At 44.8% G+C, this 27317-nt stretch overlaps 1 protein-coding gene across 4 annotated transcripts in view; it reads right to left on the reverse strand.

The window, feature by feature from the left end:
• LOC137333080 (monocarboxylate transporter 8-like) overlaps positions 1-27317 on the reverse strand; it is a 104513-nt gene that overhangs the window by 4374 nt on the left and 72822 nt on the right. For all 4 annotated transcript variants that reach the window (XM_067997194.1, XM_067997192.1, XM_067997195.1 and 1 more), the window contains 3 exons: positions 5085-5535; positions 2845-2988; positions 1666-1894 (listed from right to left, as the gene is read on the reverse strand). In XM_067997194.1, coding sequence (XP_067853295.1) covers positions 1666-1894; positions 2845-2988; positions 5085-5535 — 824 coding nt within the window. The remainder of the gene's footprint in view (positions 1-1665; positions 1895-2844; positions 2989-5084; positions 5536-27317) is intronic.

A 27317-nucleotide genomic window follows, 5' to 3' on the forward strand; every position in this document is an offset into this window, starting at 1 on the left:
GCAGAGTTCTATGCCATCCTCAGTGCCAATAGTCAAGAAGGATTTGACGAACATACGAAATTGACAGGCAGGAAAACTCCAGCTGGTCCACCAAGCCTGTCTGGAATGAGTGGCTGGACCAGGAACATCTGCATCCGTTTTCCCCCCACCCTGTCAGAGAGGCCTCCAGACCAGTCAGTCTTTCACCACTAGCTTTTTGGCCTTTTGGAATCAATTGGGCAGAATGATGGCAATTGGCTCCTAAGAGCTCTGGGGCACCACATCTGCAGAATCGAAAGGCCATCATCGAGTCAGCCCTCCTACTGCTCAGTGGGCACTCAGATCCAGGGCCCAGCACGAGTCGGGTGGCTCGAGTTCACCTTCACAATGCTGCCCTCTCTCCTGAGGACAGCTCGTGTGGCCTTTCCTGACAGCCCCCTCAGATGCCTATACAAAAAAGCAAAAAAAATGCAGATGCCGGAAATCCGAAACAAAAAACATAAAATGCTGGTAACACTCAGCGGGTCAGGCAACATCTGTGGAGAGAACAGATGTTAGCATTTCAGGCGTGGACCCTTCGTCAGAAACATTAGTTCATCTGTTTCCTCCACAGATGCTGCCCGGCCCACTGAATGTTTCCAGTATTTTCTGTTTTCCCCTCCGATGCCTGCTCAGGTAGGTGTCTGGATACAGGACCAGGCTGCCCATGCACCTGCAATGGCGACGTACCCTGCTGAAGAGTTCTCCTAAGACTCAGAAGCCCTGAGAAAAGGGCCACCTTGAAAACAAGAGGCTCATTCTATCACAGCGCAGCCAAGCACTATTGGCCATCCCTAACCCTCAAGGCTATGGGGAGAGAGTGGGTAAATGGGATTAAATTTGTTAAAGGTAGTTACTTAAACTGGCAAAAGGTGGGAAGTGGTGTTCCACAACGATCAATACTGGGAAAGAATTGAAAAGCAGAGAAGTTATGCTAAACTTGTACAAAACCTTGGTTAGACCACATCTGGAGTACTGCGAACAGTTCTGGTCTCCACACTATAAAAAGGATATAGAGGCACTGGAGAAGGTGCAAAAAAGATTTACTGGGATGATAACAGAAATTAGAGGTTATACCTATCAGGAAAGACTGAATAGGCTGGGGCTCTTTTCTCTAGAAAAGAGAAATCTGAGGGGTGACCTGATAGACGTCTTTAAGATTATGAAAGGGTTTGAAGGGTAGACGTAGAGAAGATATTTCCACTTGCAAGGGAGGTCAGAACTAGGGGCCATAAATATAAGATAGTCAGTAACAAAACCAATAGGGAATTCAGGAGAAACTTCTTCACACAGAGAATGGTAAGAATGTGGAACTCGGTACCACAAGGAGTAGTTGAGGCGACTAGCATAGATGCCTTTAATGGGAAGCTAGATAATCACATGAAGGAGAAGGGAATAGAAGGATGTATTGATAGGGTTAGGTGAAGAAGGGTGAGAGGAGGCTCACATGGAGCATAAACACCAGCAGGGACCTGTTGGGCTGAATGGCCTGTTTCTGTGCTGTACGTTCTTTGTAATTCTTTGTAAACAGCAAATGTTAACCTCCAGTGTCTTGTTCCTCCAACCCTAAATACTAGCTCAATTATCCATTGTTCTTTGTCTGTCTAATAAATGTTAAAACAAATACCACTTTCATTTGCCACTAACCTGCAATGGGTGGTCCCACAGTCATAGGAATAGCCATAAGTCCCAGAAGGAAGCCAATAGCCTGTGAAGCCTCTCGAGGTCCAACAAGCTCAAAGGCAATAGGTGCCATTATGGTGATGAAACAGCCATCGCAGAGTCCCAGGAAAAGACAGACAACAATGACACCTTCAAATACATTGCACAGTGGTATCATGATGGACATAAACCCTAACACCCAAAAGGATGCCACCTACAAGTGGGAAACATAAAGGTATTATTTCGAATAAGCCATTATTCATCAGGAACTACAGTGAACATCTTAGATTAAAATTAATCGCCAAATTGGTCAATTACCATTTGCAGGGCTATGGGGAAAGAGCAGGGGTGTGGGACTAATTGGATAGCTCTTCAAAGAGCCAGCACAGACACAATGGGATGAATGGCCTCCTTCTGTGCTGTATAATTCTGTGACCATTAAACTGCAATACACTTAATAAAGTACCTTCACAGAGGACAGGTATTGAACAGAAGCTATAAGAAAAGAAATTGGGGTACAGATCTTTCACTGAACTACCAACTCAGCACATAGCTTTTCCTTGTTCTATAATTTTCCAAGTTCCCCATGCACATTGACAGTGTTAAGATTTTTCAATGTTATTTCTTAACAGTTTATATCCACAGCAGCTTTTATCCTAGCTCTTCTACAGTAGCTACTAGTAGAAAGTGAACGTTGGCAAGCTGTTTGACTTCATGGAGCATCAGAGCTGATCCTGTGCTAACCTGATGGCCGCACACATGTATTATCCAGCAGGGGTCACTGAATAGTGTTTAGAAGCAAGAAAACCTCGCCACCTTTTCTAATCTGGGGGTGCTGAGGCCAATTGTAGCACCTGCATCTCAGATCTGGCTAATATCAGCTGGCTCATAATAGACTAGGCACTGAATCTGGTACTTGACTGGTCTGTGTGGCTTAGTAGTACACTCGTTAGTCTATTTACACACTGAGCTCCTTATGTCTGGCTCTTACTAACAATTTTAATAATTCAATAGAAATCGGATTGGGCATTTTATAAGTCCTAAAGGTTAGCTCACAATTTCATCTCAATAATTCTGAACATGCTACATTTAGGTGCTATATATAATGGGATTGTAAAGCTAAGAATGTTTTGTCTCTCAAACTGACTCCCATCATAGATTTACCTGCAGGTAGACCTTCTTGGGTCCAGGTATACAGTCACCAATTTTCCCAAATGCCAGACGTCCAACTCCCGATGATGCTCCAATGCAGACTAGTAGTATCCAATTTTTCTCAGTTTCTTTGAACTCTTTTTTGACATAATTCATCTGCAGCCAAATCAAAATGGATGTTAGAATGAATACCACAAGCTACTACAGGGGTTTCCAACAAAGTGAGTGACCATTTTGTCCAAAAGATAAAGCCTGGAAGCTACGTGGGGGTTGTCCCAGTCTTCTGCCATAACTTAGAGAAATGGTGGCAAGCGGCTGTTTTCAGCAGCTTACGCTGTTTCTTTGGGGGATCCACCCATTTCAGCAGAGTATCGGCAGAACCTCCACAGAATTTCTGGGCCACTATATTTTTGTTAGTCGCACTTGTTATTAATGTTTTGCACAAATAATACCAATAAACAGTGTTAGAAAAGACACAGAAGTAGGGATCAATTTGATATTACTAATTATCTCATTTATACTGCATTTTGGGGAATCTCAACCATCTGCCTATATTCAGTTCTCAACATGCATTATAACCACTCTGAACTTGCAGTGAGCTGTGCAAAACTGAAACAAGGATGAGCTCCAGCTCAATCTAAATTGGATAATTCGGATTTATTAAGGACAATCTAATTTGGAGGGTTTTGGTGGCCTCTCCTTATAAGGAGGATATTCTATTGTGTAAGTGCCACAATTTAATACTTCAAATTAATTTGTCTCTAATTTTCTCCCCTCCTCTCTTGAAGGTTGCAACTGGGGTATGGTTCCTTCAATAGCTCATCCAGGTAACTATTCTTCATTTGTGAGCCTAGGCAGTTGGAGGGCATCACAGCCAACCCTCAAACTATCCTTACTTGACATCCACATATGTGTTAGGAACTCAGGATATCAATCAGAAGTCCAGCTGTAACACTCACACTATCATCTCAACTGAGATCAACTAACTCAGTACTGCCTGGGGATTGGACCTTGGACTTTCTTGGTCTGTATTACTTAGTTCCCTATCGAGGAGTAATGAATGAGCCACCAGGGCAGCAACTAACCACTTCTTCACTATGTTTCATGCAGATATGAATTAATACTGTCCTATCGTGCTGTGCCATACTGATAATTAATATTAGTGGGTGTCTACTTCCTGCTGTTTGAGTTTGCAGAAGAAATGCTGAGTACAATTTATTTTTTGATGTTTTCTGCTTCTCAGTCCGCTTTCTCTAAGTGTGCGTCCAATCTTGCTGGTACTTTACTAGGAAGTCAGGCAAGGTCTAGAGAGACTTTCCATCCTTCTCCCAGATTCAGATTTTTTGAATATTAGATAGGGATACAAATCCTTGCTGCAACAGGAAATAGAAATGTTGACTTAATGTATGTACATTTTAAAAATTATACTTGGTGGAAACTGGTATTTAATATCCCTGTTATATTCTTGCCTTTGAGTCAGAAGGGCATGGGTTCAAGCCCCACACCAGACACTTGAGCACATCTTCTAGGCTGGCACTATCAGAGGTGCTATCTTTTGGATGAGTCATTAAACTGAGGGCCAGTCCATTGCCTCTCAGGTGATGTATAAGATCCCATGTTACTATTTGAAGAAGAGCAGTGGAGTTTTCCCAGTGTCCTGACCAATATTTATCCTTCAACCAGCACCGCTAAAAACAGACTATCTGGTCATTTATCTCATTGGTGTTTGTGGGGCTTTGCTGTGTGCAAATTAGCTGCTGTGTTTGCTTCCATTATACTACACTTCTTTGGTGGCGAAAGTGCTTTGGGACATCCTGGGAGGCAGCACAGGGTTAGACTGTAAGCTCCACATTGATTTAGGTACTTACACACATGTAGAGTTCTGCCCACTTGTATCCAAATGCCTAGTTACATTTTTTATGTTAACAAAGAGCCCAAGGAACAGTCACCTCTTCATCAACATTTAAAACTTTAAAAGGGTTGGCTCTGAATCTATTGCAGTTTTACTTCAGCCATTGCAAGACCAAAGTGGTGTCACATCACTTCTGTTAAAGCAAATCCACATTGCGATTGTTGTGTTATACTGCAGATTCTTTGAAATTTTCGCATTAAATATCAAATTGATTGATCTGTGTGATGCCAGTCGTTAATCCAATTTGGCAGAACAGTAGCAGTCCTTCTCTGCACAGAACCATTCAGAATAGGTTTTACAGTTTATTACAGAAAAACAGTAGCAAGATTTCTGCACTTACCAAGTGAACATATGGCACAAAGTAACCCAGGACTGCAGTGGCGATTCCAAAGGCCCAAACTCTGTATGTTATCTTCCTGAACACTCTCAGATTTAGGTATCTCCTGCACTGATGAAGGCACGTCAGGCTTTTCGTTGTGTCAGTCTTCTTTCCTGTTCCAGCAGCAGGCAAAGGCATCAGAGGTTCATATGTCAAGGATAAAAGTATCTGTATGAACATAAATACACTGAGAATCTGCAGAGTGTGAGCTAGACCCAGGGCTTCGCCAATCTTCTTTAAGAAAAGAGGCAGGGTGATGGAAAACACGCTGCTGCCAGCCGTCATCACTCCATTCGCAAGGCCTAAACGGCATCTAAAATAATGGCCAAGAATGACTAATGAAGGCTGAAAAGCAAAGGATGATCCACATCCAAAGAGAATTCCATAGGTGAAATACCTCAGTTCCAGGGACCTGTCGAAGACAATGGAAAGGTGCATTACATCAGATAGCTGTTCTCCTTAAATGAAAGGATTCGCTCCAATTCTGGGTCAAGAACTCCTCCTGAAAAACTTCTGAAGGATTTCATTTTATAATGGTGGAGAAGCATTTAAACTTGAGGGGAAAGCAGGAGACAGACACCATCGATCTTGATCCACCTGAACCAGAGATCCAGGATACACGAAATAGGGAACTCATGGAATGTGTTGGCAAAATCCCCAAATTGAAAAATATCAATTCTGGCACTAGTGCGATGAAATTGTAGAATTTTTTTTTCACTGTGTACCCATTAACAGTGCCATATAATCCTCAGTAACTCCAGCATGGGATAATGGAATATTCAACTTAGGTCGCTCAGATAGTGGACTATTAATGAATTTGAGTGAAATCTATGGCATTAAAATCGCCCACTGTGGACTGGGACATGAATTCCAGGATTTGATTCTCTTGCCGTCATCATTATGAGAATCTTCTATACCTGCTTTCCCTGGAATGTGGAGTTGAACCTTTAATTCCAAAGGTAAAAAGCAGTGCGTAAAATTAAGGAGGTTCACTGAAGTATATTATATACAATTACATAGAATTTACAGCACAGAAGGAGGTCATTTGGCCCAACTGGTCTATGCCAGTGTTTATGCTCCACACGTGACTCCTCCCACCCTTCTTCATCTAACCCTATTAGAATACCCTTCTATTCCTTTCTCTCTCATGTACTTATCTAGCTTCCCCTTAAATGCATCTATGCTATCGCCTCAACTACTCCTTGTTGTAGCAAGTTCCACATTCTAACCACTCTCTGGATGAAGAAGTTTCTCCTGAATTCCTTATTGGATTTAGTAGCAATTTATTCCATATAAATTGATAAATGGCGTAGATATGGTATTTCAAAGTAAGTTAGGATTCTAGGACCAAAAAATATAAATTTAGATTAAATTTTGTGAAATATATATTTAAAATATCTATTAGGTAATACTTCATTATTCAAAAGGGTGATAAATATTTGGAATAAGGTAAGAAGTATTACCTAATCAGACATGATAGTGGAGACAAACACATTAGAGACTTTCAACTGCTAGGCTGCGCTTGAGTGAGCGGAATGGTCCTTTCTCATCTTTGACAGTTCTTCTGTTCCTAGGATTAAGTCTTAATATCTCACTCTGCTGTGGAGAAGCATTCAAACTTCAGGGGAAAGTAGGAGACAGACACCATCGATCTTGATCCACTTGAACCAGAGATCCAGGATACACGAAATAGGGAACTCATGGAATGTGTTGGCAAAATCCCCAAATTGAAAAATATCAATTCTGGCACTTACTAGTGCGATGAAATTATAGAAAAAATTTTTTGCGCACTGCTTTTTACCTTTGGAATTAAAGGTTCAACTCCACATTCCAGGGAAAGCAGGTATAGAAGATTCTCATAATGATGACGGCAAGAGAATCAAATCCTGGAATTCATGTCCCAGTCCACAGTGGGCGATTTTAATGCCATAGATTTCACTCAAATTCATTAATAGTCCACTATCTGAGCGACCTAAGTTGAATATTCCATTATCCCATGCTGGAGTTACTGAGGATTATATGGCGTGGTTAATGGGTACACAGTGAAAAAAAATTTCTATGTAGCATTGTATCTTCTATAGAGGAAGAAACTCTTTAATATCTGTTTGCTACAGGAGTGTGAGAGTTAATTGCACTGCCATAAGAACTGACATTTCACACCTCTGAATGACTATTTTCCATAAATTGTAAATGGCAACTGGTGTACAATTTACTTGTGTTTTTACAGTTGCTGTCCCAGCATGTCAGAGGGCTATGGGTTCAAGTCCTACTCTTTCTTTGTAATTTTGGTAGCACCGGTTTACACCATTAGATCTAAGTCCACAATTTCTGAGTCTGTGCTGGGGGAGACATCCCAACTGCTGCCAGTACATCTTAAAAAATATTGGGTACATTATGAACTTGGAAAATTCCCCCTCCCCCCAATATACGTCACATATGAAGCTATATCACATTCCTATTCTTTTCTATGTTACACAAATAACAGTGCAAGTTATTTGGTTATGGGCCTTTGGGTCTCACAAATGAACCAACCTAACTCAGCATTGCAGGATGAGATGTCCTTGATGTAGTCTACTGAAGGTGCAAGCAAAACATTAACACTATTCATTATTGCTGGCCGGGCACCTCTTGTACTTATCACAATGAACTTATGTTCACCTGATAACATTCAAGAAATCGGTTTATCCAGAGGGGTAACTATTTAAAGCATAAGTCTCGTAAGAACATCCGGCAAAGTCAAGGATGAATCCCAAACAGCACAACAATGCTAAGATTACAAATTTAAGGATTGCTTGTTAGAAGTTAGAAAGTACCACCATGGCTAAATTTTAAAGGTCTTAATTCCAACATGGTAGTTTGAAAATTTGAATTCAGTTTTTAAAAATCTGGAAATAAAAAGCTGGTATCGGTAAAAGTGACCACGAAGCTGTCAGATTGTCATAAAAACCCCAACTGGTTCACTAATGGCCTTTAGGGACGGAAACCTGCTGTCCTTATCCATATGTGACACCAGTCCCACACCAACATGGTTGACTCTTAACTGCCCTCTGAAGTGGCCTAGGAAGCCACTCAGGTGTATCAAACACTACATAGACTGCAGTGGTTCAAGAAGAAGGCCCACCACCACCTTCTCAGGGCAACTAGGGATGGGAAATAAATGCCGGCCTTGCCAGCGATGCCCACATCCCAAGAATTAATTTTAAAACACAAGGCTATTGAGGCTGGGTCGATCATGAAAGCTTATTTTTACTCATTCATGGGAGGTGGGTGTCGTTGGCGAGGCCAGCATTTATTGCCCATCTCTAATTGCCCTTGAGAAGCTGGTGGTGAGCCGCCTTCTTGAATCACTGCAGTCCATGTGGTGAAGGTTCTCTAACAGTGCTGTTAAGTAGGGAGTTCCAGGATTTTGACCCAGCGACGATGAAGGAACGGTGATATATTTCCAAGTCAGGATGGTGTGTGACTTGGAGGGGAACGTGCAGGGGGTGGTGTTCCCATGCGCCTGCTACCCTTGTCCTTCTAGGTGGTAGAGGTCACGAGTTTGGGAGGTGCTGTCAAAGAAGCCTTGGCGAGTTGCTGCAGCGCATCTTGTAGATCTCCAGCAAATCTCCACTTGCCTGGATGAGTGCAGCTCCAGCAACACTCAAGAAGCTCAATACCATCCAGGACAAAGCAGCCCGCTTGATTGGCAGCTCATCCACCACCCTAAACATTCACTCCCTTCACCACCGACGCACTGTGGCTGCAGTGTGTACCATCCACAGGATGCACTGCAGCAACTCGCCAAGGCTTCTTCGACAGCACCTCCCAAACCCGCGACCTCTACCACCTAGAAGGACAAGGGCAGCATGCACATGGGAACAACACCACCTGCACGTTCCCCTCCAAGTCACACACCATCCCGACTTGGAAATATATCGCCGTTCCTTCATCGTCGCTGGGTCAAAATCCTGGAACTCCTTTCCTAACAGCACTGTGGGAGAACCTTCACCACATGGACTGCAGCGGTTCAAGAAGGTGGCTCACCACCACCTTCTCAAAGGCAATTAGGGTTGGGCAATAAATGCTGGCCTCGCCGGGGACGCCCACATCCCATGAATGAATTAAAAAAAAGATGGTACACACTGCAGCCATGGTGCGCTGGTGGTGGAGGGAGTGAATGTTTAAGGTGGTGGATGGGGTGCCAATCAAGCAGGCTGCTTTGTCCTGGATGGTGTCGAGCTTCTTGAGTGTTGTTGGAGCTGCACTCATGCAGGCAAGTGGAGAGTATTCCATCACGCTCCTGACTTGTGCCTTGTAGATGGTGTAAAGACTTTGGGGAGTCAGGAGGTGAGTCACTTGCCACAGAATACCCAGCCTCTGACCTGCTCTTGTAGCTACAGTATTTATGTGGCTGGTCCAGTTAAGTTTCTGGTCAATGGTGACCCCCAGGATGTTGAAGATGGGGAATTTCGCGATGCTAATGCCATTGAATGTCAAGGGAAGGTGGTTAGACTCTCTCTTGTTGGAGATGGTCATTGCCTGGCTCTTGTCTAGTGCAAATGTTACTTGCCACTTATCAGCACAAGCCTGGATGTTGTCCAGGTCTTGCTGCTTGCGGGTACGGACTGCTTTGAATGGAACTGAACACTGTGCAATCATCAGTGAACATCCCACTTCTGATCTTATGATGGAGGGAAGTTCATTGATCTAGCAGATGAAGACGGTTGGGCCTCGGACACTGCCCTGAGGAACACTTTCATTGATGTCCTGGGACTGAGATGACTGGCCTCCAACAACCACTACCATCTTCCTTTGTGCTAGGTATGACTCCAGTCACTGGATTCATATTGACTTCAATTTTACTAGGGCTCTTTTATGCTACACTCGGTCAAATTCTGCCTTGATGTCAAGGGCAGTCACTCTCACCTCACCTCTGTAATTCAACTCTTTTGTCCATGTTTGGACCAAGGCTGTAATGAGGTCTGGGGCCCAGTGGTCCTGGAGGAACCCAAACTGAGCATCGGTGAGCAGGTTATTGGTGAGTAAGTGCCGTTTGATAGCACTGTCGACGACACCTACCGTCACTTTGCTAATGATTGAGAGTAGACTGATGGGGCGGTAATTGGCCGGATTGGATTTGTCCTGCTTTTTATGGGCAGGGCACCCCTGGGCAATTTTCCACATTGTCTGGTAGATGCCAGTGTTGTAGCTGTACTGGAACAGCTTGGCTAGAGGTGCAGCTCGATCTGGAGCACAAGTCTGCAGCACTACAGCCGGGATGTTGTCGGGGCCCATAGCCTTTGCTATATCCAGTGCACTCAACCGTTTCTTGATATCACGTGGAGTGAATCGAATTCGATGAAGACTGGCTTCTGTGATGGTGGGGATATCGGGAGGAGGCCGAGATGGATCATCCACTCGGCATTTCTGGCTGAAGATGGTTGCAAACGCTTCAGCCTTGTCTTATGCACTCACATGCTGGACTCCGCCATCATTGAGGATGGGTTGTTCACTGAGCTTCCTCCCCCTCCCGTTAGTTGTTTAATTGTCCACCACCATTCACGACTGGATATGGCAGGACTGCAGAGCTTTGATCTGTTTCATTGGTTGTGGGATTGCTTAGCTCTGTCCATAGCATGTTGTTTCCACTGTTTAGCATGCATGTAGTCCTGTGATGTAGCTTCACCAGTTTGGCACCTCATTTTTAGGTACGCCTGGTGCTGCTCCTGGCATGTTCATCTACACTCCTCATTGAACCAGGGTTGGTCATCTGGCTTCATGGTAATAGTAGAGTGAAGGATGTGCTGGGCCATGAGTTAAGAGGGAATGAAACAAGAAATCAAAAAGAAAAAATAAACTTAAAGGGAAAGAGCAGGAAATTGGAATTAGAGTAAATAAATCTGGTGGAGCATCAGCTCCAGAACAGGCGTGATGGATTCAATTGCTTCTTTCTGTGTGGAATTTTTTACGGCTGATCTGAGCCAGTCTTGCTGTTGCAAGTGTGTTTCAGAGTCTTCGTGCAGCTTCGAATGAATGACGTTCATAGAAGGATATTACTGTTCAAGGTTTAACAGGGATGTTCTATCCCTGACATTCTGTACTGCACTGTCTCGGAGCGGCACTTGTTAATTTGGAAAAGGAAAACGTAGCATTTTACCAGGTGAAAATTTATTCTCAGGCCTATGGAAACTTCACCCTCTCCTCACTGACAACTCCTTAAAAGACTAATTTTCTTTTAAATTTGGATTAAAGTTAAACAAAAAAGCTACTGCAAGATGTTTGCAATGTGGTTGCGGTTCAAAGCAGATTTGTGTTCTTTACAGAAGGCTAGAATTCCTCTTTCGTGATCTGGATGCCAATCTCACAAATTGAAAATCAGCCAACTGATCCAATCAGCAAGTACATTGTAGAGAACGATGTGTACCGAGATGGGAGTTACAAGGCACCAACAGTCATTAGGGTCATTGGGTTCAGATAAAGTCAAAATACTTGTCAGCACAACCTGAACAGTTTATCTAACCCAAAGACTAGACTATTGATTTTATTTGAATTAGTTTGCACTCCCCCTCCACTGCTCTTCCCCGAAGGTGCTTACTCCTTTGGTTTCATGGGTGAGGATTGTCCCATGGGACCTTAACCAGTTGTACAATTCTACTTGTGGAACTAGATTAATCTATACTATAAGTCATTAGGTTCCTGAAAAAACACACAATATATCTATTTTAAGAGCACCCTTCCTCTCACATCATGTATCTCCTGTGAGTATTTTCCTCACAATGTATGCATTCTCTGTCCTGTCACATAAGAACATAAGAAATAGGAGCAGGAGTAGGTGATACATTCCCTCAAGCCTGCTCTGCCATTCAATAAGATCATGGCTGATCTTCGATCTCAACTCCACTTTCCTGCCCAATCCCCATATCCCTTGATTTCCCTAGAGTCCAAAAATCTATCTATCTCAGCCGTGAATATACTCAACGACTCGGCATCCACAGCCCTCCGGGGTAGAGAATTCCAAAGATTCACAACCCTCTGAGTGAAGAAATTCTTCCTCATCTCAGTCTTAAATGGCCGACCCCTTATCTTGAGACTATGTCCCCTTGTTCTGGACTCTCCAGCCAGGGGAAACAACCTCTCAGCATCTACCCTATCAAGACCCCTCAGAATCTTATATGTTTCAATGAGATCACCTCTCATTGTTCTAAACTCCAGAGACTATAGCAAAATACTGCAGATGCTGGAAATCTGAAATAAAAACAGAAAATATTGGAGCAGCTCAGCAAGTCAGGCAGCATCTGTGGAGAAAGAAACAGAGTTAACGTTTCAGGTCAAAGACCTTTCGTCAGAACTGGAAGATGTTAAGAGTTAAAGTTTTTGAGCAAGTACAGAGCCAGGGAAAGGGGGGGGCGGAGGGGAGGGGAGGAAAGAACAAAAGGGAAGGTCTGTGATAGGGTAGAGGGCACGAGTGATTAAATGACAAAAGGGATGATGGTGCAAGGCAAGGAAGGTGGAAATGGGATGGTTAAGAAACAAAAGATTGATCAGGAGTGGCTGTAAATGGCAGCAGCAGAACCATTACCAGCAATAGCTGACCGAAAAAATGGGAGCAGTGATTCTGATCTGAAGTTATTGAAATCAATGTTGAGTCTGGAAGGTTGTAAAGTGTCTAAACGAAAGATGAGGTGCTGTTCCTCGAGCTTACATTGAGCTTCTTTGGAACAACGTCAGAGGCCGAGGACAGAGAGGTCAGAGAAGGAGTGGGAAGGGGGATTAAAATGGCAAGCGACCGGCAGGTCAGGGTCATGCTTGCGGACAGAGCGGAGGTGTTCAGCAAAGCGATCACCCAGTCTGTGTTTGGTCTCCCCAATGTAGAGGAGATGCATTGTGTGCAGCGGATACAGTATACTAAATTGAAAACAGTACAAGTGAACCAGTGTTTCACCTGGAAGGAGTGTTTCGGGCCCTGGACGGTGGGAAGGGAGGAGGTGAAGGGGCAGGTGTTGCATCTCCTGCGCTCACACGGTAAGATACCTTGGGGAGGAGAGCGGGTGTTGGGGGTGATGGAAGAGTGAACTAGGGTGTCGCAGAGGGAGGGGTCCCTTCGGAATGCTGACAGGGGAGGGAAGGGGAAGATGTGTTTGGTGGTGGGATCATGTTGGAGGTGGCGGAAATGGTGGAGGATGATACGTTGAATGTGGAGTCTGGTGAGGTGGAAGGTGAGGACAAGGAGAACCACATCATGGTTCCGGGAGGGAACGGAAGGGGTCAGGGCAGAAGTGCGGGAAATAGGATGGACACGGTCGACGGCCTTGTCAACTACAGTGGAGGGGAATCCTCGGTTGCGGAAAAAGGAAGACACATCGGAAGCACTAGTGCGGAAGGTGGTATTATCAGAACAGATGCGACAGAGATGGAGAAACTGGGAGAAGGGAATAAAGTCCTTACAGGAAGCAAGGTGGGAGGAAGTGTAATCAATGTAGCTGTGGGAGTCGTGGGCTTATAACAGATATTGATTGACAGCCTATCCCCAGAAATGGAGATAGAGAAGTCGAGGAAGGGAAAGGAAGAGTCAGAGATGGACCATGTGAAGGCGAGGGAAGGGTGGAAATTGGAAGCAAAGTTGATGACATTTTCCAATTTGGGGCGAGAGCAGGAAACGGCAACAATACAGTCATCAATGTACCGGAAAAAAGAGGTGATGGAAGGGACCTGAGTAGGACGGGAATAAGGAATGTTCCATGTATCTCACAAAAAGGCAGGCATAGCTGGGACCCATAAGGGTTCCCATAGCGACACCTTTTATTTGGAGGAAGTGAGTGGAGTCATTTCTGGGGATAGGCTGTCAACCAATATCTATTATAAGCCACCGACTCAGTCCAATAATAAAATTGATTTCAGGAACAAAATATGATTAGAATGTAAATCCCATTGATTTCTATGATTTCAAGCTTGCAGTGGTGAGTGAAGGAATGACAGAAATACTAAATAGGTCATTTTCAGAGCAGGTAGCTATTGGGATTGAACCGTTAGATAAGGTGTAGAACAGCTAATGGAGGCTAATATTTCAGAGATCCAAAGATCCTGAAGGAAGTTAGAGAAGAAATTGTACAGTCTGGCTATGATTTTCCAAAATTCTTTGGAAATAAAATTGTGCCAGAGGACTGCATGGCAGCAAATGTGACACCTCCTCTTCAAAAAAGAGACAGATAAGTCAGGAAATTATACACCGGTTAGTCTTATTTCAGTTGTTGGTAAACCAATAAAGTCTATAATACAGGATGAAATTGGAGAATTGGAGAAACAAGATCTAATTGGGGTCAGACAGTTCAGATTTCTAAAAGACTGGTCATGCATGACCAATCAAGGAATTCTTTGAAGAACAGGGGATAGATAAAGGAAGTGCAGTTTACAGATTTTCATAACATTTGATAAGGTACCATATAAAAGACTTGTGGCAAAGATAATGGCACATGGAATTAAGGAGAATGGGGGAAAAACTCAACTTCCACCCAAAATGAGCGCAATGTCATCAGAGGGATTGCTCCACACTCCATGTTGGCCTGACATCAAATTGGGTGGGGGTGGGTATGTCATATTGTGCCGAAGATTGTGAAAGGCTGCAGGAAGTCATATATAGGCTCACAGAATGGGCAGGTATGTGTCAGATGTAGTTCAATGTCGAAAAATGCTAAGTAATACATTTCAGAAATAAGAATCGGGAAAGGAAATACACCTTAAATGATAAGATTTTAAATGGAGTGGAGGAGCAGAGGGACTTTGGTGTGCAGATTCACCGCTCAAAGATAAGGCCACAAAAAAGACAAATGGAATCCTTGGTTTTGTATCTAGAAGCACACTATACAAATCCAAGGAGGAAACATTGAATTTGTACAAGACCTTAGTTAGACCATAGTTGGAATATTAGCAATGATTTTGTGAGAATTGGGACAGTGCATGTCCATGGTACAGATGTATTCATGTCAGTTTCGTAGGCCTGGGAGCAAATGAGGAAGAAGTTTTCAGGTATTTTCCGATGCGTCATGGTAGGTACACCCTCCTAGGCACACTTGCTGCCGTTTTCTTTATGGAAGATATCCTACACAGAATTTAGTGCTTCCCCCCCACTGCCCACCAGGGTACAGGAGGAGAACATGTTTCCCATTCTACAGCTTTCTTACATGCAGTAAAAAGCGCAGGGCATATTTGCAGTGGCCACTATTGCCTTTCACTTAGTACTTGCAAGTTCTGCTCCAATTCAGTACTGCCACCACCGCAAAGACCACCCTGAAAGGGGAGGATGTGTAGCCATCTTGCCCTTTGTAAAGTGGTGGCCTCAGATGGGATTTTGTGCGCTCAGGGGTGCTGCTTAACATGCAGGATGCGTTCATTTAAGATTCTGCACTGTGTTCTGCTTGCAGACGAAAACTGCTCATAACTGTCTGGAAAGGACCACAACAGGCAGAGGCCCATTGATCATCAAGACCGTGACTCCACAGGAGGATACAGCCTTTGCTTTGATCCCCAGGGAAATAGTTGAAGGCATTATCCAGATCGAATTTTGAAGCAGAGAATCACCACCCAACAAGTATCTCTTCTTTGGACTTTTTCCCCCTCATTCCCTTGTCGCCTGCTCCCCTGGGTCTACACCTGCTAAGCAATTGCATCATTCACAAATTGTTATGTTCTTACCTCTTTTTGAAGATATTGTTGGGAATGTGGTTGTGACTGGTCGTCCTATTCTTCTTCCAGTAGATTTTTCCCAAGGTGAGGGTTCGGGACACAATGATACCACAGTTTTGCGCACACCAGCCCAAGTATGCCCCCTGTGCTCAGTATCAGCCCAGCATGAGCAAGTTTGAGGAAGGCGCACCAGGTGAAGCATTTATTCACAAGTGAGGAAGAGCAAGTGGAGGAAGCAGAAGAGGAAGATGCCAGATTGGAGCAAGCTGCCAGCTGATGTCACATCATCAGGGCATAGGCAAGAGATTGTTATCCAACCAGGACTACCCTCAGGTGCAGTTTGATGCAAAAGCGCAAAGCATTAGGTTCAACTTTAGTGAACTGCCATGAGCAACATGTAGAACTTGTCCAAAACCACGGAGCAGAATATCATGGGTGTCACCGCAGTACTGCAAAAGACACTTTTTTAAATGCAGAATTTCCTAGAAGGGACCAAGTGCAGATCAGCAGTCTCTCATGGTTGCTGCGAGTGCTGCCAACAAGACCTTGGACACCCTCTTACAGGAGTCTGTCTCTGCTGGATTGGCAAGACTTCGAGATTGTTTGAAAAGGGCAGTGGCAGCAAGCTTTACTCATATCATAGACACCCGATGGATTGTTATCACATTGTCAGCCGCCTCTCCACCTGCTTTGTCCAGCAGTAGTGCCGTTGCTGCAGAAAGGTCCAATGAGGTGATCTGCTCTCAATACGGCTGCACCTCTGCTGCCCTTCCAGCCAGGCCTCACCGAGGTTTGAGCAAGTGCCCGAGAGAAGATGGGTACTGGCAGCCACTGCCATGTTGCACGTGGTTCCAGCTGTTGAGGAGACATCTGATACCCGGCATCCAGTGGATCATGACCCTGACCATCCCTGCCAGCTTGCAGCACCCCATTTCTCTTCCCCACCACAGATGCTTCTGTGGATTGTGAAGCACTTCATCGCAGCTGAAGTTTAAGAAGTAGATTTAGTGCATTTTACAGTCACCAATGGGAGGTACCGGTTTAGGAAACAGAGTCAGCTTTGTGTAGTCTCTGAAATAAATATTGAAACATTATTTATCCTTCAATGCTATTTGGGTGGGGCGGGGGAGGAGGTTAAAAATATGGGGAATGGTAGGCAAACTGGCAGCTCAGTATAAGAGCAGCCTCAGTATAAGGCCACAAAAAAGGCAAATGGAATCCTTGGTTTTGTATCTAGAAGCACACTATACAAATCCAAGGAGGTAACGTTGAATTTGTACAAGACCTTAGTTAGACCATAGTTGGAATATTAGCAATGATTTTGTGAGAATTGGGACAGTGCATGTCCATGGTACAGATGTATTCATGTCAGTTTCGTAGGCCTGGGAGCAAATGAGGAAGAAGTTTTCAGGTATTTTCCGATGCGTCATGGTAGGTACACCCTCCTAGGCACACTTGCTGCCGTTTTCTTTATGGAAGATATCCTACACAGAATTTAGTGCTTCCCCCCCACTGCCCACCAGGGTACAGGAGGAGAACATGTTTCCCATTCTACAGCTTTCTTACATGCAGTAAAAAGCGCAGGGCATATTTGCAGTGGCCACTATTGCCTTTCACTTAGTACTTGCAAGTTCTGCTCCAATTCAGTACTGCCACCACCACAAAGACCACCCTGAAAGGGGAGGATGTGTAGCCATCTTGCCCTTTGTAAAGAGGTGGCCTCAGAGGCGGTTTTGTGCGCTCAGGGGTGCTGCTTAACATGCAGGATGCGTTCATTTAAGATTCTGCACTGTGTTCTGCTTGCAGACGAAAACTGCTCATAACTGTCTGGAAAGGACCACAACAGGCAGAGGCCCATTGATCATCAAGACCGTGACTCCACAGGAGGATACAGCCTTTGCTTTGATCCCCAGGGAAATAGTTGAAGGCATTATCCAGGTCGAATTTTGAAGCAGAGAATCATCACCCAACAAGTATCTCTTCTTTGGACTTCTTCCCCCTCATTCCCTTGTCGCCTGCTCCCCTGGGTCTACACCTGCTAAGCAATTGCATCATTCACAAATTGTTATGTTCTTACCTCTTTTTGAAGATATTGTTGGGAATGTGGTTGTGACTGGTCGTCCTATTCTTCTTCCAGTAGATTTTTCCCAAGGTGAGGGTTCGGGACACAATGATACCACAGTTTTGCGCACACCAGCCCAAGTATGCCCCCTGTGCTCAGTATCAGCCCAGCATGAGCAAGTTTGAGGAAGGCGCACCAGGTGAAGCATTTATTCACAAGTGAGGAAGAGCAAGTGGAGGAAGCAGAAGAGGAAGATGCCAGATTGGAGCAAGCTGCCAGCTGATGTCACATCATCAGGGCATAGGCAAGAGATTATTATCCGACCAGGACTACCCTCAGGTGCAGTTTGATGCAAAAGCGCAAAGCATTAGGTTCAACTTTAGTGAACTGCCATGAGCAACATGTAAAACTTGTCCAAAACCACGGAGCAGAATATCATGGGTGTCACCGCAGTACTGCAAAAGACACTTTTTTAAATGCAGAATTTCCTAGAAGGGACCAAGTGCAGATCAGCAGTCTCTCATGGTTGCTGCGAGTGCTGCCAACAAGACCTTGGACACCCTCTTACAGGAGTCTGTCTCTGCTGGATTGGCAAGACTTCGAGATTGTTTGAAAAGGGCAGTGGCAGCGAGCTTTACTCATATCATAGACACCCGATGGATTGTTATCACATTGTCAGCCGCCTCTCCACCTGCTTTGTCCAGCAGTAGTGCCGTTGCTGCAGAAAGGTCCAATGGGGTGATCTGCTCTCAATACGGCTGCACCTCTGCTGCCCTTCCAGCCAGGCCTCACCGAGGTTTGAGCAAGTGCCCGAGAGAAGATGGGTACTGGCAGCCACTGCCATGTTGCACGTGGTTCCAGCTGTTGAGGAGACATCTGATACCCGGCATCCAGTGGATCATGACCCTGACCATCCCTGCCAGCTTGCAGCACCCCATTTCTCTTCCCCACCACAGATGCTTCTGTGGATTGTGAAGCACTTCATCGCAGCTGAAGTTTAAGAAGTAGATTTAGTGCATTTTACAGTCACCAATGGGAGGCACCGGTTTAGGAAACAGAGTCAGCTTTGTGTAGTCTCTGAAATAAATATTGAAACATTATTTATCCTTCAATGCTATTTGGGTGGGGCGGGGGAGGAGGTTAAAAATATGGGGAATGGTAGGCAAACTGGCAGCTCAGTATAAGAGCAGCCTCAGTATAAGGCCACAAAAAAGGCAAATGGAATCCTTGGTTTTGTATCTAGAAGCACACTATACAAATCCAAGGAGGTAACGTTGAATTTGTACAAGACCTTAGTTAGACCATAGTTGGAATATTAGCAACGATTTTGTGAGAATTGGGACAGTGCATGTCCATGGTACAGATGTATTCATGTCAGTTTCGTAGGCCTGGGAGCAAATGAGGAAGAAGTTTTCAGGTATTTTCCGATGCGTCATGGTAGGTACACCCTCCTAGGCACACTTGCTGCCGTTTTCTTTATGGAAGATATCCTACACAGAATTTAGTGCTTCCCCCCCACTGCCCACCAGGGTACAGGAGGAGAACATGTTTCCCATTCTACAGCTTTCTTATATGCAGTAAAAAGCGCAGGGCATATTTGCAGTGGCCACTATTGCCTTTCACTTAGTACTTGCAAGTTCTGCTCCAATTCAGTACTGCCACCACCGCAAAGACCACCCTGAAAGGGGAGGATGTGTAGCCATCTTGCCCTTTGTAAAGTGGTGGCCTCAGATGGGATTTTGTGCGCTCAGGGGTGCTGCTTAACATGCAGGATGCGTTCATTTAAGATTCTGCACTGTGTTCTGCTTGCAGACGAAAACTGCTCATAACTGTCTGGAAAGGACCACAACAGGCAAAGGCCCATTGATCATCAAGACCGTGACTCCACAGGAGGATACAGCCTTTGCTTTGATCCCCAGGGAAATAGTTGAAGGCATTATCCAGGTCGAATTTTGAAGCAGAGAATCATCACCCAACAAGTATCTCTTCTTTGGACTTTTTCCCCCTCATTCCCTTGTCGCCTGCTCCCCTGGGTCTACACCTGCTAAGCAATTGCATCATTCACAAATTGTTATGTTCTTACCTCTTTTTGAAGATATTGTTGGGAATGTGGTTGTGACTGGTCGTTCTATTCTTCTTCCAGTAGATTTTTCCCAAGGTGAGGGTTCGGGACACAATGATACCACAGTTTTGCGCACACCAGCCCAAGTATGTCCCCTGTGCTCAGTATCAGCCCAGCATGAGCAAGTTTGAGGAAGGCGCACCAGGTGAAGCATTTATTCACAAGTGAGGAAGAGCAAGTGGAGGAAGCAGAAGAGGAAGATGCCAGATTGGAGCAAGCTGCCAGCTGATGTCACATCATCAGGGCATAGGCAAGAGATTGTTATCCAACCAGGACTACCCTCAGGTGCAGTTTGATGCAAAAGCGCAAAGCATTAGGTTCAACTTTAGTGAACTGCCATGAGCAACATGTAGAACTTGTCCAAAACCACGGAGCAGAATATCATGGGTGTCACCGCAGTACTGCAAAAGACACTTTTTTAAATGCAGAATTTCCTAGAAGGGACCAAGTGCAGATCAGCAGTCTCTCATGGTTGCTGCGAGTGCTGCCAACAAGACCTTGGACACCCTCTTACAGGAGTCTGTCTCTGCTGGATTGGCAAGACTTCGAGATTGTTTGAAAAGGGCAGTGGCAGCGAGCTTTACTCATATCATAGACACCCGATGGATTGTTATCACATTGTCAGCCGCCTCTCCACCTGCTTTGTCCAGCAGTAGTGCCGTTGCTGCAGAAAGGTCCAATGGGGTGATCTGCTCTCAATACGGCTGCACCTCTGCTGCCCTTCCAGCCAGGCCTCACCGAGGTTTGAGCAAGTGCCCGAGAGAAGATGGGTACTGGCAGCCACTGCCATGTTGCACGTGGTTCCAGCTGTTGAGGAGACATCTGATACCCGGCATCCAGTGGATCATGACCCTGACCATCCCTGCCAGCTTGCAGCACCCCATTTCTCTTCCCCACCACAGATGCTTCTGTGGATTGTGAAGCACTTCATCGCAGCTGAAGTTTAAGAAGTAGATTTAGTGCATTTTACAGTCACCAATGGGAGGCACCGGTTTAGGAAACAGAGTCAGCTTTGTGTAGTCTCTGAAATAAATATTGAAACATTATTTATCCTTCAATGCTATTTGGGTGGGGCGGGGGAGGAGGTTAAAAATATGGGGAATGGTAGGCAAACTGGCAGCTCAGTATAAGAGCAGCCTCAGTATAAGGCCACAAAAAAGGCAAATGGAATCCTTGGTTTTGTATCTAGAAGCACACTATACAAATCCAAGGAGGTAACGTTGAATTTGTACAAGACCTTAGTTAGACCATAGTTGGAATATTAGATATGATTTTGTGAGAATTGGGACAGTGCATGTCCATGGTACAGATGTATTCATGTCAGTTTCGTAGGCCTGGGAGCAAATGAGGAAGAAGTTTTCAGGTATTTTCCGATGCGTCATGGTAGGTACACCCTCCTAGGCACACTTGCTGCCGTTTTCTTTATGGAAGATATCCTACACAGAATTTAGTGCTTCCCCCCCACTGCCCACCAGGGTACAGGAGTAGAACATGTTTCCCATTCTACAGCTTTCTTATATGCAGTAAAAAGCGCAGGGCATATTTGCAGTGGCCACTATTGCCTTTCACTTAGTACTTGCAAGTTCTGCTCCAATTCAGTACTGCCACCACCGCAAAGACCACCCTGAAAGGGGAGGATGTGTAGCCATCTTGCCCTTTGTAAAGAGGTGGCCTCAGATGGGATTTTGTGCGCTCAGTGGTGCTGCTTAACATGCAGGATGCGTTCATTTAAGATTCTGCACTGTGTTCTGCTTGCAGACGAAAACTGCTCATAACTGTCTGGAAAGGACCACAACAGGCAAAGGCCCATTGATCATCAAGACCGTGACTCCACAGGAGGATACAGCCTTTGCTTTGATCCCCAGGGAAATAGTTGAAGGCATTATCCAGGTCGAATTTTGAAGCAGAGAATCATCACCCAACAAGTATCTCTTCTTTGGACTTTTTCCCCCTCATTCCCTTGTCGCCTGCTCCCCTGGGTCTACACCTGCTAAGCAATTGCATCATTCACAAATTGTTATGTTCTTACCTCTTTTTGAAGATATTGTTGGGAATGTGGTTGTGACTGGTCGTCCTATTCTTCTTCCAGTAGATTTTTCCCAAGGTGAGGGTTCGGGACACAATGATACCACAGTTTTGCGCACACCAGCCCAAGTATGCCCCCTGTGCTCAGTATCAGCCCAGCATGAGCAAGTTTGAGGAAGGCGCACCAGGTGAAGCATTTATTCACAAGTGAGGAAGAGCAAGTGGAGGAAGCAGAAGAGGAAGATGCCAGATTGGAGCAAGCTGCCAGCTGATGTCACATCATCAGGGCATAGGCAAGAGATTATTATCCAACCAGGACTACCCTCAGGTGCAGTTTGATGCAAAAGCGCAAAGCATTAGGTTCAACTTTAGTGAACTGCCATGAGCAACATGTAGAACTTGTCCAAAACCATGCAGCAGAACATCATGGGTGTCACCGCAGTGCTGCAAGAGACATTTTTTTAAATGCAGAATTTCCTAGAAGGGACCAAGTGCAGATCAGCAGTCTCTCATGGTTGCTGCGAGTGCTGCCAACAAGACCTTGGACACCCTCTTACAGGAGTCTGTCTCTGCTGGATTGGCAAGACTTCGAGATTGTTTGAAAAGGGCAGTGGCAGCGAGCTTTATTCATATCATAGACACCCGACGGATTGTTATCACATTGCAGAAAGGTCCAATGGGGTGATCTGCTCTCAATACGGCTGCACCTCTGCTGCCCTTCCAGCCAGGCCTCACCGAGGTTTGAGCAAGTGCCTGAGAGAAGATGGGTACTGGCAGCCACTGCCATGTTGCACGTGGTTCCAGCTGTTGAGGAGACATCTGATGCCCGGCACCCAGTGGATCATGACCCTGACCATCCCTGCCAGCTTGCAGCACCCCATTTCTCTTTCCTACCACAGATGCTTCTGTGGGTTGTGAAGCACTTCATCGCAGCTGAAGTAGATTTAGCACATTTTACAGTCACAAATGGGAGGCACCGGTTTAGGAAACAGAGTCAGTTTTGTGTAGACTCTGAAATAAATATTGAAACATTATTTATCCTTCAATGCTGTTTGGGTGGGGCAGGGGAGGGCGGAGTAGGTTAAAAATATGGGCAATGGTAGGCGAACTGGCAGCTCAGTATAAGAGCAGAGAATGTGGTATTTGTGAATCAACTGTATTGGAGGTGAGATTAGGCTGAAAGAAGGTGGGTGGGATGAGGCGCTCCTTACTGGAATTAGTTTGCAATTCCTGTGTTTTGCGTCATTCATCCTGCCTGCACATTGTGGACTTTCATCTTTGCCTCCTCCTCTCCATCACCCTCTTCCTGTGGGCCTACTGCATGGTGGCCTCTTCATCCTCCAGCTGCATGTTCATTCCTCTTTGCATAGCATAATTACGTGGCAGACAATAATAATCATAGAGACTTTGGCTGGATTGTCGAGCAGCACGCTGCCTGAGCAGTCCTAATAGCAGAATTATTGCTTGAGCATCCCTATAGTGTGCTTCATTGTGAGTCGGATATGACATGTGTACAGCTTGCGAACTGAGGTCAGGATGGTTGCAATGAGTAGCCCTAGTCTTCCAAGGGCCATCTGGACATCCTGCCATCACCTTCAAAATGATGAAGGCACTGTGGCCTGCTGGAGACTGAACATATGCGTGACACTGTTGAACTCAGGACAAACTTGTTGTGGTCGAAAACAACATTAAGGGAGTGGAAACCCTTCTTGTCCTTGCAGGCATTGGGGTTTTGCTGAAAGAAAAGAAAAAACTTGATTTATATCGCACATTTCATATCCTCAGGACATCCCAAAGCACTTAACAGTCAATAGATGACTTCTGAAATGTAGTCAACTGTTGTTTTATAGGCGAACAAAGCAGCCAATTTGCGCACAGCAGGTCCCGCAAACAGCAATGAGATGGTGTTGGTTGAGGGATAAATGTTTAAATGTTGGCCAGCAAACAAGGAGAACTCCCTGCTCTTCTTTAAATGTCATTGGATCTTTTGTTTGCACTGAAGAAGCAGGTGGGGCCTTGTTTACCGTCTCACCTGAACGACAGCAACTCCAACAATGCAGCATTTTCTCAGTACTGCAATGAAGTGTTGAAATAGTCTGTGCAAATGATAAGGACTGACATAAATTTAACTGGCGTAACAAAAAAAATGACAATAAGTGAAAAGTGTTACAATTTAAACAACTTATAACATATTGACAATATTTTTCTTCCCCTATGAAAGACAACAAAGTATTAGGAACATAAGAAAATATGGAATGACTAAAGGCTACTTGGGCAAACAAGGCAGCTTTAACAGTTATTCAATCTCCTCAGGGTGGAAATGCTCCAACAAGGTAAAGCTGAGTGAAATTTCTTCCTCACCCTTTAAAAGAATCAAATGAAACTCCAGGGCACCAACTAACATTATAATCTAGGGATGGGCAATAAATGCCAGCCTCGCCAGCGATGCCCACATCCCATGAACGAATAATAAAAAAAATCTGTATGATTCAGCTCTGCATTCCAAAGATGAGATTTTCTTGACCCCAAAAGCCTCTCCTGGTCTGTTCAGTATTACTCAATAATAAAACAAATCTTACAAAAGAAAATCTCCAAAGTCGACACAAAACAATAAACACAATCCATGCTTACATAAAACACATCGAAAACAATTATTAATAAAAATTAAAATCACAGCAAGAGTACAGCGCCTACTCTTCCAGCCACTGGGTGTCATTATAGCAAAACCAAAATAAGCCCTTTTCTAAGTTGTTTCAAAATAAATTGTCCTGTGTTTGTAGGGACCTGACTGACTCTCCTTGTGTACAGCAACAAAGGGCCCTCTTTATCCCTTGTGACATTTATTGGTTTTTCTGCATCTGCATCCATTTCAAATGATGCGATAAGATCGCCTGCTCTTGGTGAAGGTTCATGGGCTAGTTCACAATTTTGTTTCGAATTAATACTCGATGGTGCGGGAATTGGAATAGTGTAGTTAGGAGGTGCGCGCTTGAGGACTGAACAAAGGCATATTGTTGGGGCACTGCAAAGGGAGTTTTGCTCTGTTTATCCTATAGTGAGCCTGGGGTGCTGGGACAGGGAGCCAAAAATGGGAAAAAATATTTCACTCTTCAGTAATAACATCACCTCGGCCGGCGCGGACACGATGGGCCGAAGGGACTCTATCCGTGCTGTATAACTCTATGACTCTATGACAACATCAGCCAGGCTGGGTTATTTGCTGCAGATTGCTGTGCAATAACCTCTGCTAGAAATTCTTGTGTGTGGATGTCCAGTAAATATAGGATTGGGCTCGGCTAAGATGACCCCATCACAAGTAGATAGCCTGCAGTTAATATCCAGGGTAACACATGAAGACAGGCCACTTGGGAGAGGTACTGAAGGGATGGTACCTGCAGAACAGTACCCCACCATGAGTCAACATTTTCAGGAGAGGAAAGCAGAAATGGAAAACCATGCCTCTGTATACCAATCCGCTCCTTGACCCTTGGTGCATCAGAATGTGGTAAGCGGTGATAAACCATCGCTAGGACACAAGCTAGTACACAAGCCGCTGAGCTTCCCATTTAGTGTGTTGCCTCAGCATGTCTCATACGAACATACATACGAATTAAGAGCAGGAATAGGTCATTTGGCCCCTCGAGCCTGTTCTGCCATTTGATAAGATCATGGCTGATCTGATTGTAGATGATCTGATCTCAGGTTGTAGACGACAGACTTCATTGTAAATCACTACTTTGTTGTAGTTATTTGAATGGTTTTAAGGTGAAGGACTTTTGTTGTATTAAATAACTGAACTTCAATTTTAAAGAATATATTTTTGCTAAAGACATGACTGTGTCACACTAAGTTTGTGTTTGGCTTGTGAATCAAGTATCCTGAGCCATCTCAGATTCTGGTGCCTGGAAGCTGCCATCATTGCTGGGTAGAGACGCAGTTATGTTATTGGGCAGCAATTCTCCCCGAACCAATCCCTCTGCTCCCCATCCCTACATTTGCCTCTATTCCCCATGCTGTCCGTTCCTTGCACCCCCGTGGGCTGGCCCACCTGTTCAGCTGTCTAATGTTACAAAGAATTACATAGAATGTACAGCACAGTAACAGGCCATTCAGTCCATCTGGTCCATGCCGGTGTTTATGCTTCATACAAGCCTCCTTCCTCCTTACTTCATCTAACCCTGTCAGCATATCCTTCTATTACTTTCTCCCTCATGTGTTTATCTAGTTTCCCCTTAAATGCATTTACGCTAGTCATCTCAACTACTCCTTATAGCGAGTTCCACATTCCAACCAACCTCTGGGTAAAGGAGTTTCTCCTAAATTCCCTATTGGATTTATTAGTAACAATCTTATATTTATGACCCTAGTTCTAGTCTCCCCTAAAAGTGAAAATATCTTCTCTACGTCTACCCTATCAAACCCTTTCATAATCTTAAAGACCTCTATCAGGTCACTCCTCAGTTTTCTTTTTTTGAGAGAAAACAGCTCCAGCCTGCTCAATCTTTCCTGATAGGTATAACCTCTCAGTTCTGGTATCATCTAAGTAAATCCTTTTTGCACCTTCCCCAGTGCCTCTATATCCATTTTATAATGTTGCTAGGATTGTGTAGATTCTTCACTCTTGCCTTAATGGTGGGCTCAGTGACAGAGAGACTGGAAATAAACCAAAGTGACACACACATAGACAGAGAAAGAGCAAAACAGATAGCGAGAGACAAACAGAAAGAATGGGCTCAATTTTAAAAGGGTGGGGGGATGGCAGCAGTGGGCGGGGTCAATGAGTGCGGGGCAAACCCAACTAATAAAAACTTACCTTTCCTCATGCGATCGCAACTTAATTGGTGGCCATTAATCTTGTTTCTCGGTTTGCTGTCCGAAAGCTGCACAGTGGGCGGACGGCGCACCCGCATGATAGGCTGTCAGCTGAAGCGTCTAGATTTAAAGGGCCATTATTCCAATGGATTTTGCTGGAGCAAAGAGCCAGCAGACCCAATGGTGCTACTGGCCGGGGTGAGGAGGAGGAAGGAATTATTTTACCTGGCCAACAGGAGGAAGTGCCCTGCCTCTGCCACCAAGGCCTGGATTGAGGTGGTAGAGGAGGTGACGAGCAGGAGCAACATCTGCAGCACTTGGGTTCAGTGCAGGAAGCATTTCAATGACCTAACTAGGTCAGCAAAAGTGAGTATACTTACTGATTCTCCTGCATTCCATGGTGCACATCACTCCCACCCACCCTCGACAACTCGTTCCGCACTGCCATCACATCACTCCCCACACCCACTTAAGGCTCATCCTCAACTTACCTGCACTTCCTGAGCACTTC

Source organism: Heptranchias perlo, chromosome 15, assembly GCF_035084215.1.
Source record: "Heptranchias perlo isolate sHepPer1 chromosome 15, sHepPer1.hap1, whole genome shotgun sequence".
Taxonomy (NCBI): domain Eukaryota; kingdom Metazoa; phylum Chordata; class Chondrichthyes; order Hexanchiformes; family Hexanchidae; genus Heptranchias; species Heptranchias perlo.